This window comes from Chelonoidis abingdonii, chromosome 14 (genome assembly GCF_003597395.2).
Source record: "Chelonoidis abingdonii isolate Lonesome George chromosome 14, CheloAbing_2.0, whole genome shotgun sequence".
NCBI classification, from domain to species: domain Eukaryota; kingdom Metazoa; phylum Chordata; order Testudines; family Testudinidae; genus Chelonoidis; species Chelonoidis abingdonii.
In genome coordinates, this window is record NC_133782.1 from 11314032 (window position 1) to 11326997 (window position 12966).

The 12966-nt window shown below is 45.3% G+C and overlaps 1 protein-coding gene across 1 annotated transcript in view; it reads right to left on the reverse strand.

Annotated features, from left to right (window-relative positions):
* The window catches only part of GNAS (GNAS complex locus), a 249684-nt gene extending 240717 nt beyond the window's left edge, over positions 1-8967 (reverse strand). Inside the window, exon 1 of the mRNA XM_075072240.1 lies at positions 8712-8967. Coding sequence (XP_074928341.1) covers positions 8712-8952 — 241 coding nt within the window. The 5' untranslated portion in view covers positions 8953-8967. The remainder of the gene's footprint in view (positions 1-8711) is intronic.
* Positions 8968-12966: the final 3999 nt, after the last annotated feature.

Consider the following 12966-nt stretch of genomic DNA (forward strand, 5'->3'; position numbering starts at 1 on the left):
TAGGGAGCTGCTGATGCTTCTGACAGGAAGCCAAAGTTACTCTGAGAGGCTGTGGTATTTGCCATGGAACTTAAATATTTCCTTGCAATGGTTCACCAGAACCAGTAAGTAAGATGAAAGTTGATCAACATAAGCCCTGTAAGGCTGAGGGTATGTCTTCGCTACCAGCCGGATCGGCGGGCAGCGATCGATCCAGTGGGGATCGATTTATTGTGTCTAGTCTAGTCTCTCGTGGACTCCTATACTCCAACTTGGCGAGAGACACAGGCAGAATCGATGGGAGAGCGGCAGCAGTCGACTCACCGCGGTGAAGACACCACGGTAAGTCGATCTAAGTATGTCGACTTCAGCTATGTCATTCATGTAGCTGAAGTTGTGTAACTTACATCGATCCTCGCCCCAGTGGTAGGATGGAAAAGTGGATTCTAATCAAGTTCATGATGACATTTTTCAGCATTTAGGAAGAATGATCATTCGGTCTGTGACACGGAGGAAATTGGCAATGGCACAAAAAATAAGGGAAGCAACTGAGTTAAATGCTGGTAGTGTGAAAAAAATTGGCCACATAATGAAGGACTGTTACAAATATAAGGCAGAACATGACAGAGCACCACAAGTGTCTAGTGAAAGCCCCTTTCCGTTTTCTGAGCTGGGTGACACCAAGCTGAAGGGACAAAGCTTGGAGGTACAAGGATCAACCCCACAGTTTTTATTTAGAACTGGGCAGTTAAAGAAAAAGAATGGAAATGTGGGTATTAAGTGTGTAATCAGATCTATGAAACACACAGGAATAGTGGACACTGGCTCAAACATAACAGTTACTAGAGTAGATATGCTAAGAGCGCTGGGGGATAGGGGATTCATAAACCTGACCTCCTAATTGGTCTCCAATTGAGAATGTGCACCTGCTCAAAACGGGATTGCAAACTTGACTTCAAGACAGCAGATGAGCTAATAATCTGCTTGGATTTCATTGTGGCTAATAACTGTGGAATAAATATCAGGAAAGGTATCCTACAAATTCAACCTTTGGAAATTCTCTTTAGAAATGTGGCCCACATGAACTAAAGGATTTTTAGGCATTGGTTTGCAATGAACAATTTCTCCTAATGGAAAGAATCTGAAAGTCCCCAAATATTGGGTCAAAAGGGGCAACAGCATTACCATCACTACTGCCCCTTTGCTGAACAAAAGCCGGTGTCGGGGCCTTGTGGGTCAGTTTCCAGTTGGGAGCAGATATTGTAACAGTGGTTGCCAACTTGCTAGTATAACATGAAAAAAAAGTCTGGAGACTTTTTAAGTAACAGAAATTACTACTTGTTGCTGAGAACTGTACAGATGGGTGTTGCTAGTGTGCCTGCCTGGCTCCAAGTGCCGTAGCAACCTGCTTCTGCTGATAAGACTCATAAGGCTAACTATATAATGATCGATAAATGCAAAGTAATGCACATGGAAAAACATAATCCCAATTATATATATAAAATGATGGGGTCCCAATTAGCTGTTACCAGGCAAGAAAGAGATCTCTGAGTCATTGTGGAAAGTTCTCTGAAAACATCCACTCAATGTGGAATGGCAGTCAAAAAGGCTAACAGAATGTTGGGAATCATTATGAAAGGGATAGATAGTAGGACAGAAAATATCATATTGCCTCTATCTAAATCCATAGTATGCCCAAATGCTGAATACTGAGTGCAGATGTGGTCGCCCCATCTCAAAAAAGACATATTGGAATTGGAAAAGGCTCAGAAAAGGGCGACAAAAATGATTAGGGGTATAGAAAGGTTTCCACATGAGGAAAGATTAATAAGACTGGGACTTTTCAGCTTGGAAAAGAGACGACCAAGGGGGGATATGATAGAGGTCCATAAAATCATGACAGTTGTGAAGAAAGTAAATAAGGAAGTGTTATTTAATCCTTCTCATAACACAAGAACTAGGCGTCACCAAATGAAATTAATAGGCAGTGGGTTTAAAACAAACTAAAGGAAGTATTTCTTCACACAATACACAATCTATCTGTGGAACTCTTTGCCATAGTATGTTGTGAAGGCCAAGACTATAACAGGGTTCAAAAAAGAACAAGATAAATTCATAGAGGGTAGGTTGATCAATGGCTATTAGCCAGGATGGGCAGGAATGGTGTCCCTAGCCTCTGTTTGCCAGAAGCTGGGAATGGGCAACAGGGGATGGATCACTTGATTATTACCTTCTATTCATTTCCTCTGGGGCACGTGGCATTGGCCACTCTCAGAAGACAGGTTACTGGGCTCGATGGACCTTTGGTCTGACCCAGTACGGACGTTCTCATGTTCTTTTGATTCCCCACGTACACCACTAGGGGTGATGCTGATTCCTATTCCAAAAGTCCTACTGTCATTACTGATATTGATGACATGGAGTATGGTATTTTCTTAATGTCATTTGTGTACATGTTTTAAATTGTATAGTCCCTGTTTCCTTGAACAGAGGTGGGTACAACCACCACACAGGCAGCTTGCTTTTATAGAAACCTCAGGTAAAGTACCCCATGCCCTGTCCTAGGAAGCAGCTGCCATGGGCCTGCCTCTCTCCAGGACTTTCACTCATCTCAGACAGATCCAACTACTTGGACACACTATGTGACCCTCTGCCTCCCTCAGCCCCTGCACCTTACACTTGGAAAACCCTTAGGGCATGTCTACATTACAGCCCTAAGTCAACCTATGTTAGGTTGACTTACAGCCACTGCCATAATTACAGTGGTGGCTGATGCCCATACTACCCTCCTTCTGTAGGTGGTGCCAGTCATCACCACTGACTGAAGAGGGGCAGTGTGGGGGCTGACAGCCAGGGCTTTCAGCTCCACCCAGCTCCATGCTCAGAGCCCAGCAGCCCCTTCTGACCTTCTCTCCTCAGTGAGCCTCTGGGTAGCAGCCTGGCTGGGAGCAGGGAGGCAGTCTGTAGCTGCCATCTTTCTTGTCAATTTCACGGCTCCAGTCTGGAGTCATGAAATTGGCAAGACAGCCAACAGCTAAGGTAAGCACACAAACATAAGCCCTGGCTTCTGGTGGAGGTGGCGTTATTAGGTTGGTATTGGAGGGCACTTACATAGGCAGGAGCAAGACTGTAGCGTGTACACTGACATAGTTATGTCAACATAAGGTGGTGTATGTTGACCTAACTGAGGGCTTGTCTTCATTATGAAGGTAAATCAGTGCTGCTGCAATCAATGCAGCGGCATCGATTTAGCAGGTCTAGTGAAGACATGCTCAATCGATGGGAGAGCGCTCTTCCATCGATTTCTGTACTCCACCTTAAGGAGAGGCAGAAGCAATTTTGGTGGGAAAGCATCTCCCGTCGACATAGTGTAGTGTGGACCCTGTGGTAAGAAGATCTAGGCTGTGTCGACTTGAATTACGCTACTAACGTAACTCAAACTGTGTAGCTTAAATCGACCACCAGCTGTAGTGTAAAACAGACCTTAGGAAGGTAGACTGGGCTTAAGTCTAAATTTCTCCCTAGAAAGCATGGTCTGAAATAGGTGACCTGCTCTTTAATCCTCCTTTTGTGTGTTTGCTCTGCAACACAAAGGAAGCTCAGAAAGGTCTAAGGGCTCAGACGAATGTCTGGTCTTCACTACAGGGAGCCATTGATGCAGCAGGGGTCTAGTGAAGACCGACTAAATCAACAGCTAAGAACTCTCTAGTCGATCCCGGCATGCCACCTCTCCGAGAAGAACAAGGGAAGTCTACTGGAGAGTGTCTCCCTTTCACAGCACAGTGAAGACACTGGAGTAAGCTGACCTAAGCTACATCGACTTAGGTTGATTTATCTGGTTGTGAAGACAAGCCTGAAGAAAAGTGTTCTCTCTCTCTCTCTGCTTTTCCCCTTCCTTCCCCCCCACAATAGGCTTAACATCTCTGAAAGCACTTACTGCATGGCCTCTGGAACTCTTTCCACAGAGAGTTTCATGCTGGGTGTTTATACATCAGTGACCCATTAGCACCTTTTGTCATAACATAATTGTTAGTTGATAGACAGGCGGCACTAATTTCTCTGTAAGCTACATGGTAGCCTATTAAGCACTGTGCAGGTGCTCAGGGCTGTGACGGGGAGAGATGCCTCTCCCGAAGCCCCAGACCTGCTGCGGCCAGGGGACAGGCGCCCTTCCCCTGGCACGGACCCACTCCCAGCCCTGAACCTGCCATGTCCAGGGGGAGAGACTTCCCTCCCCCCCAGCCCAGGGGCTGCTGTGGGGGAGTCCTCTCTCCCCACCGTAGCCATGTGGAGCCCCACTGCACTCCAACCCCCCCCACCCCAGAGCCTCCACCCCTAGTGGGAGCCCTCAGCCTCCCCCACCCCACCGCAACCCTCTGCCCCAGCTCTCAGCCATCTCCCACACTCCAAACCCCTCGGCCTCACCCCACCACATGGGTGGGAAAAATTAGAGGGAACACTGCCACCTATAGGTTGCCCAGCACTTTCCATTGTCAAACTAGGTTTAAATTTTCCATTCCAACTGTCTTGTTGAGGCTGATTTTTTTTTTTAAATTCTGTTAAAAATAGTTAAATTGTTTTCAAGACTGAGATTAAGAAAAAAAAAGACACTGTCTTGCTCACTGTTAAAAACTTTGTACAACCATTTCATTGAGAAGCTCTAGGACCTCCATGCTTTGGAGTAGGGACCTGAAATTTGGCTGGGGCACTGGGTCTGTGGTCAGCTACATGTCTTTTGCCACTCTTGTGAAAATATGCACAACTTGGGCTAAAAGTTACATGCCCCTGAAAAATCACCATTTGCACATGCTCAGTAAAGGTTTGTTAGAGGCCGGTAGCTAAATTCTCAAACCATTCTCTGGGGACTGACTGTGTTCATTCCCCACATGGTTCCTGCATGCCCCTTACAATGTGCTCTAGTCCCACAGAGCACACTGAGCATACTGTCACAATCAGTAACTAGTTCGCTCATTTGGGTGACCTCTGTGCTCTTGATTGAAATGACCCAACCCTGCTGATTGCCCATGGTGAGGTCTGTGTCATTGTCTGCTCAAACCCCCAGACAGAAATGGAATTTCTGTTTTTTTCAGTCTACTTAAACGAAAAAAAGGAAGTTATATACAAAAAAAACTACATTAAGAGTGTCTCAAAAACTAGGATTGCCAGAGTTAAGGTTAGCTGTGCAACCCTAATTCAGGTCCTTGGTGTGTCTGTGTTCTGATACAGTCTTTAATTACAGGATCATATACTATGTGTTTCCATAGGATCCCAGCTTTATTCAGGGCCCAGGATATATGGTGTTCAAGGAAGGAATCAGATTTGTGTAGTATATGACACTGTTGTCTGTATGATCTCTGTCTCTTATAGGCTCTGATCCTGCAAACACTTACACACGCACTTAACTTTACTATTGTGAAGAGTCCTCCCGCAGAAATCAGTGGGACTGCTCATGAGGGTAAAGAGCATGCATAAGCATTTGCAGGATTGAGACCTATTATGTTATAGAGCTAGAGAACAGGAGCAGCTAACAGGGAGAGAGTTTTTAGAGAGGAAGTGGGAGAGCTAGATACTTCTGATTAACATTCGCTAAACTTAAGGCAATAAACCATCCCTCCCCACAGAAACAAAACAGAGGAAGAAACCCCAACATAAAAAGCTGCGGAAGTAAAAGAGAGAATGCAGGTGGAAGTCCAGCAACAGAGTAGGGGGCTATTCAGTGTATTGCACTGAATGCATCATGCACAATTACGTGCCTTATGGTGGGGGGGCATGGCGTATGTGTTCATTCAGTGCAAAGAACTCTTGGCCCTCAGAGACCAAGTACGGGCTCTGGACCCCAGAGTGGCTGAACTGGAGGAGCAAAGGAAGACTGAGAGAGGTATATAGAAGAGACTTTCCAGCCCTCCATTGAGTGGTCCCACCCCAAATCTGACAGCCTCTAAGGAGGAGGATGAAAGTCTCAGGGAAGGAGAACATAGATGATGTCATGGTATCCTCTCACACTGAAGATATGTCGCTGGGAGAGGGAACTCTACTTATTAGGAAGAGACAATAGTAATCGTAATAGTGGAGTTGATCTTAGAAACATAGATAGCTGGGTTTGTGATGATTGGGAGAACCACACGGTGAACTGCCTGCTGGGTGTGGAGGTGGCAGATCTCTTGAGACATCTAGACAGGGTTATGAGTAGTACTGGGGAGGAGCCAGTGGTCATGATACATGATACCAGGGTATAAAATAATGGGGCATTGCTGCTGATCCCTGTCAGACCCCTTTTTCTGTATCCCTTGTGCAATCCGCTTGCAGATGTTCACATTTCCATGGCTGGTCTGTAGTTCTGCTTCCAGAGGCTCCTCTCCTCAGAGCCCAAGGAGATCCAAAATCCTGCCTACCCAAGGTAGGAACTCATCCAGTGCATGGAACTGGCATGATGAGTTGCACACTACAGGGGTGAGCTGCTAGATGTGTTTGCCGAGGTGGGCAGTCAGGAAAAGACATTTCAAAAACATGCTGGGGTTTTAAAATGATGTGTACGTGACTTCCAGTCTCTGTGACCCCATGGCAGTGCAGTTTAAGGTACTGAGCAGAGCGGCCACTGTTGCAGAGAATGGGACATTATGAGACAGCTGTCAGGCTCAACCCAGGTCCTGCAGTGTCTATCCTCTCAATAGGTCAACCTCAGCAGGTTGACCAGGGCTCTGCACCATTCAGGAAGGTGATTTACTGTGCAGCTGCAACAGGGTGCTTATGTCAACCAGAGACAAAATTGAGCAAGCAAGCTGACATATCAACCTAACTTTGTAGTGTAGACCAGGCCTTAGATACTGGAACATCTATTCAGTGACAAATATGGGCAAATGAAAATATTTGTTAACAACATCACGACTTCAGGCCTAATGCAAAGCCCACTGAAGTCAATGGAAAGACACCAATTGATTTTGAGAGGCATTGGATTAGGGTGACCAGATGTCCCGTTTTTACAGGGCCAGACCTGGTTTTTGGGACTTTTTCTTATATAGGCCTGTATTACCCCCCCACCGCATCCTGTTTTTTCACAGCTGCTCTCTGGTCACCCTACATTGGATCAAACCGCCAGACAGAAATTGTTATTATTAAGGCCTCAATCCTGCAATTTACAATGTGAAGTCAGATTGCTACCCCTATGTAGAGCTCCACTTATGTTAGGCTTCTGTGCTAGTGCTGTAAATTGCAGGATCAGGGCTTATATCAATAACAGAACATTAACACTTTAATACGCTTTAAAAAATGTTATCTGGACTTTAGATTTTGCTACAGTCCTGAAGTGGTTTGCTGATTTCAAAATTTAGTAATTTATTTGCTAAAGAGAAACAAAAAGTAAGTTAAACTCACCAAAGTATTTCTTGAAAGGGTCCACATAACATTATAATAACACAGTGAGTAACAGTTTACGTGGAAATTCAACCAACCAACCAAATCAAACACTGTCCTCAAAGAGTGAATGCTGTAATTTACGAAGGATACAATGTATTAGTTACACATTACAAAGATTTTTGATCACTGTTTTATGAGCAAGTCCTCTATCATGCATTATATTGTGGTATAAACTATATATGTATATAAAACACAAGAAAAAAAAAGTTTTGTGTCCCTTCCATTCCTGCTTTTCTTCCTGGGGAAGCCAATTATTCTCTCCACTGTGCTCCTGACTACCTCTCAAAATACACCATTTTTTAAGGTAAATGCTGATGCTAATATAATCCTGACAGCAGATAAGAATCACATGGAACATATCTCTTGCAAACAAATATTTAGCACTGGAAAAATACATCAGTATTTTAAACATACTTATTATATCCCAGTTTTACTAAAAAAATAAAGGTAATTTTGCTAAAGCCCATTTATCAGTACCTAGATATACCACATTGACTCCTCTCTACAAATACCATGGATTAGATCAAGCAGGAGCAGCCGGTGCGTCTGCTTGTACTCCCGCTTCTCGGCTTAGATCAAACAGGATAAAATAACAGTTCTTTAATTGTAATTTAAGATGACAAGCCATGTAGCAAAGAATCAAACCCTGAACACTTCACAGGAACTGCTAAACCTGCTTGGAATAAGCAGAAAAATCCAGCCTCTACATGTAATTGTTTATTTCCCTTTTTAAAATCACCTCTTAACCCCTTGCATTTCCCAACAATGCAGCTGTAGTGTCTATCCCCTCCTTGAATAACTTAACCTGACTGTGACAATCAACGGGCCAATAGAAGAAGGCTTCTCTCCATCAAGGCACAGCGACACCGAATCAACTCTCTGGCTCCCTGATTCATTATCAACTTTAAGCTGTCAAACTAATGCGTGGTGAGGTCCAGCGGCTGGACCGCTTGTTCACCTTACAGATCATCTGGATACCCTTGAAATAATGAACCCACTACATGGCTCCGGCTCTAACTCCAAGCCACGGAGCGAAGCGTCCTGATCTCCAAGACGCTTTCCAGCCAGCAAGTAAAGTCTGAGCGTTTCAGACCAGACACAGGCAGCAGCCAACGAGAGCCAGCCAGCTTCCCCCCGCAGCGCATCTACACAACAACACTGTTTAAAGAAGGACAACAGAAGCTGCAAGTGGCTTGCAAGCCCTCATTCGCCGCTAGCACACGCTGGGCTGCGCACACACGCAGCTTTTCAGTGCAGCCAGCCCAGGGACCTGCCCACGAAGTCGGGGTCTTGGCAGCGCCAGCCCCGCACCCACTCACCCAGCAGGAGCAGCCGGTGGGTCTGCTTGTACTCCCGCTTCTCGGCTTTCAGCGTCTTGTCGATGCTCTTGCTCCTTTTCTTGTCCGCCTTCTCCTTGGCGATCAGCTCTTCCCGGAGCCTGTGGATCAGCTGGGGGTCCGCATGCTCCAGCTGCCCGGCGTGCGGCTCCCCATCCCCGCCGTAGGCGATCGAGGGGTGGGCTCCGAGCAGCCTGGCTCGCAGGCTGTAACACATCCCCATGGTGCAAAGCTGGAGGGTCGCTGTCTCTTGCCCTTTAACAAGCCCCAGGCATGTTCTCCAGCTGGGCGCCTAGGGAGCAACTCTGCCTTGGGGATTCTCCCTGTGGCCTCTTAAGGTGGAACTGCTTCCCCTGGACTCAGGAGCACATTTTTCCCTCCCCCTTTTGGTTCATTTTTTTTTCCTTTACACACTCATAAGGGGAAATATACACGTGATCCAGACATGGTTACCGTATTCTCCGGAAAACTCAGGCGGCGAAGATACTGTACTTTTTTCTTGACAATGGCTTTGCCTGCCGTGGGTGATGCTGGGTTGTGTAAGAAGTGTCTCACAGTCTCCTTCACCTCCTCCCCTGTTAGCTAAACATCGGCCACTCTTCTCTTTGAGGTTGCTGGGGAATTGACTCCAAGGGCTGTTCGAAGCTGGACAATTCCACTGAGGGAGATTTAAAATAAATACGATGGTTAAGATTTGTAAATATCTCATGGTAACACAGGAAGCAAAATCATTTTTAACTGAGAAAGCTTCATCCAACCCAGGCACTTCAGAGCCCTTCCTACGTTAAAGGGACACTGTCAGATTAAAATCCGGTATTTTTAAATAACCACAACTCCTTTCTTGGGCTACTGCTAACACCTGAGCTATCAGAACAGACCAGTACAAGTCTGCCCAGAAGTTTGTATTATTTTATTGTGCTGGCTTAGGGGGGAAAATCCTAAACGAATGGAGAGTTGAATCTCTGTGTCTTCTAACCATCCTTGGCTTTTGATGAGTGATAACTTTTTGCATCTGTAGCAGTTCACTGATTGGATAATATAAAGGCAAGAATTATCTGATGCCAAATAGATCCCTGTCTTCAATGCATATTAGGGAGAAAGATATTTATGGGTACTATCACTTTTCAGTGGAAGATTACATGGATTGGTAGCTTTCTGATCCTGTGTATCCCTTTTCTAGCCAAGTACTGTCCCACAACCCCCAAATATATCTACAATAAATCCTATGCCCAGTCCTCAACTGGTGTAAAACCATGTACATTTGCAGTTCAGGATCTGGCCTGTTTTTTAGTGGCAAGAACTTTAAAAATCTAATTTGTTGCATTTTTTGCTGTTTCTTTACTCTTTGATTCTGATTAGTTATTTGCATTGTGGTTACATCAGGAGGGGCTTAGTCTCATTGTGCTAGGCACTACACAAATGTACAACAAAGGGATGGTCCCCACCCCAGAAAGTTTTATATTATATGGCCCAATACTGTAATCCTTACTCATGTTATTCATCTCATTGAGGTCAGTGGGATGGCTTTGAATGAGTAAGAATTGGGCATTAGGGAGACATGCTTCTTCCAGTTACTCTCCTATGTCAGGGCTAGTCAAGATGAGTGATTTCTCCTCACCCCCACCCCAGATTAGGTATGCGTGCACGAACAGTTTTGGAATAGCTATTCTGAAATAATTGCATCCACATGTCCGGCTGTTACCTACTTCCCTCCGAATTAGTAAATACACATAGTACTGACTTTTTTCCAAAATAAGTTCTCAGAATTCTGACTAGGTCTCCACTGCACTTTGTCCTGCTGGTGAGCTTTATGCATGTTGGGATTTTTCTAACTGTGCATTGTGGGACAGCTACCAGAAGGAACACCGCTGTGTGCCACGGTCCAGACACTCATTAATATACAGAGGTTGCTACACATACATTAGCGATCATGCACCTCAATGCTTTGGAAGCCAGCCACTGCGCTGCTGAGCTGATTTCGACAGCAGAGACAGAAATTGAGCAGCTAATTGTGGAAAAAAAAAACTTGTCCTAGAGAAGATTCATTCAAAGGAGAGCTGTTTCTGGACTCGGGAAACCAACATTGACTGCTGGGAAAAGATAATGATGATGCCACTCAGTATTTGGAGGATCAGACCCTTAGACTGGAAAGAGACTAGTCATTTTCACTTTCTGTTTCTCTTGATGCTCCATACATTATTTCTGGCAGCATCCATGTACTAGGCACTGTACAAAACAAAGGAAATAATAATAGCAAGAGATTGCTGCAATGTGAACATTGCAAAGCAATTCTTAAAACAAAAATGTTCTTTTAATCCAAGGGCTGTTGTTTGCCCTGATTCTGCATCTGAGTAACTTTATGCACTCCTGTGTATAACTGGAGATCCAGGGCCTTTGAGGGGAAATTCAGGGGAGAGAAAAGCAGTTGGGGCTAGATCAGGGGTCGGCAATCTTTCAGAAGTGCTGTGCCGAGTCTTCATTTATTCCCTCTAATTTAAGGTTTCAGGTGTCAGTAATACATTTAACATTTTTAGAAGGTCTCTTTCTGTAAGTCTATAATATATAACTAAACTATTGTTGTATGTAAATTAAATAAGGTTTTTAAAATGTTTAAGAAGCTTCATTTAAAATTAAATTAAAATGCAGAGCCGTTCAGACCGGTGGCCACGACTCAGGCAGTGTGAGTGCTGCTGAAAATCAGCTTGCGTGCCGCCTTAGGCACGCGTGCCTAGGCACGCGTGCCATATGTTGCCTACACCTGGGCTAGATTGACGCTTTGCTTGTAAAAGATATGTCATGCAATTGCACTGCCGCAGAAAGAGAGGGAAAAAATTATGAGTCAGAGGTACCCCTCAGAGTTATAATTCCCCAAGAGATCCTCTGATGCACAAGGAGGGGGAACAGCATGTTCCATCAACCCATTGCTATACACAGCACATTCCCTCCTCTGTGCTCAGTTAGCTCAGCCATTTGGCACAGGTGTGGTGGGCAAAGCCAAGAGTCAATCAAGTTCCCGCTCTTCCCTATGCATCTCTGGTCCCTTCTTGTCCACTTGTGTGCTGTGAGGAACTATGACTCCGTGGAATCAGCTCTTATCTCGGTGTTTGGGCTTCCGGTCTGTGCAAGCCCTCCATGATCATGCAGGGTGTGCGTGTGGGGGGAGGGTCAGCAGCATTGTCTTATGCTCTCTTCCCCTCTATACAGCCATATAGGGCTAGGTTACAGTTTAACGCTTAGGAAATAAGAAAATGTGATTGTAAAAGCATAAAAATAGGTGTGTGTGTGCGAGGGGGCAAGGCCAGTGTAATATCTGAAACAAACTTTAACTTGTTTTTAAAAAACTGAACTAGATTTCACGTAGGTGGAGTCCCTTTAAAAAACCCCCCACAGAAACATTTCTACAGATATTAAGGGCGTGTGCTGGTTTCAGTGTTTGTTTTTAATCTTTTTTTAAGGGACTTACAGGTACACAGGACTGGGGTCCTGAGCAATGGGGGGGCGGCACTCAACCAGAAGGGGCAGGGCCTTTAAATTCCCGGGCCCTTTAAATTGCCGCTGCTACCCGGGGCTTTAGCAGCAATTGAAAGGGCCTGGGGCTCTGGCAACGGTAGCAGTGGCAGGGAGCCCGGGGCCCTTTAAATCACTGTGGCAGCAGCTGGGAGCCCTGGGGCTCTGGAGGTGATTTCAAGGGCCCAGTGCTCTGGCCACCGCCACTACCCCAAGGCTCCAGCAGTGGGGCTCTGGTGGCGATTTAAAGGTCCAGGGGCTCTGGCTACTGCCAGGAGCACAAGACCCTTTTAAATTGATGGCCTGGGGAGGCTGCCCCCTGCTGGTATGGTCAGCTGTGTACTGGCTCTTGCCAGTAGGCCGTACTGTACCAGCTTATTTTCACCTCTGGGTTTATAGTTTAATGTGCTTTATGAATTCCTGAGGGAGGCATTTCTGGGCTTAAGTAATGAGAGAGCGGGTCTTCATGATAGTATTTCCATTCCTGGATAGTGAAACTATGAGAAGACACTATCTTGCAAAACACACATACATTCTCTCTCAGGCTTTCTTGCGTCCCTGCAGAACCAGATGCATAGCCCTGTCTGAAGTTAGTTTTCATCTAAAAAAAAAAAAAAGAGTAAATTTGGGGCTTATCTATATTTGCTTCCAGTGTCCCTTTACGAACTGACTTCTCTGGGAGCTGGCATTATGATGAATAGGACAAAGGTAAATTTGCAACTAAACTACA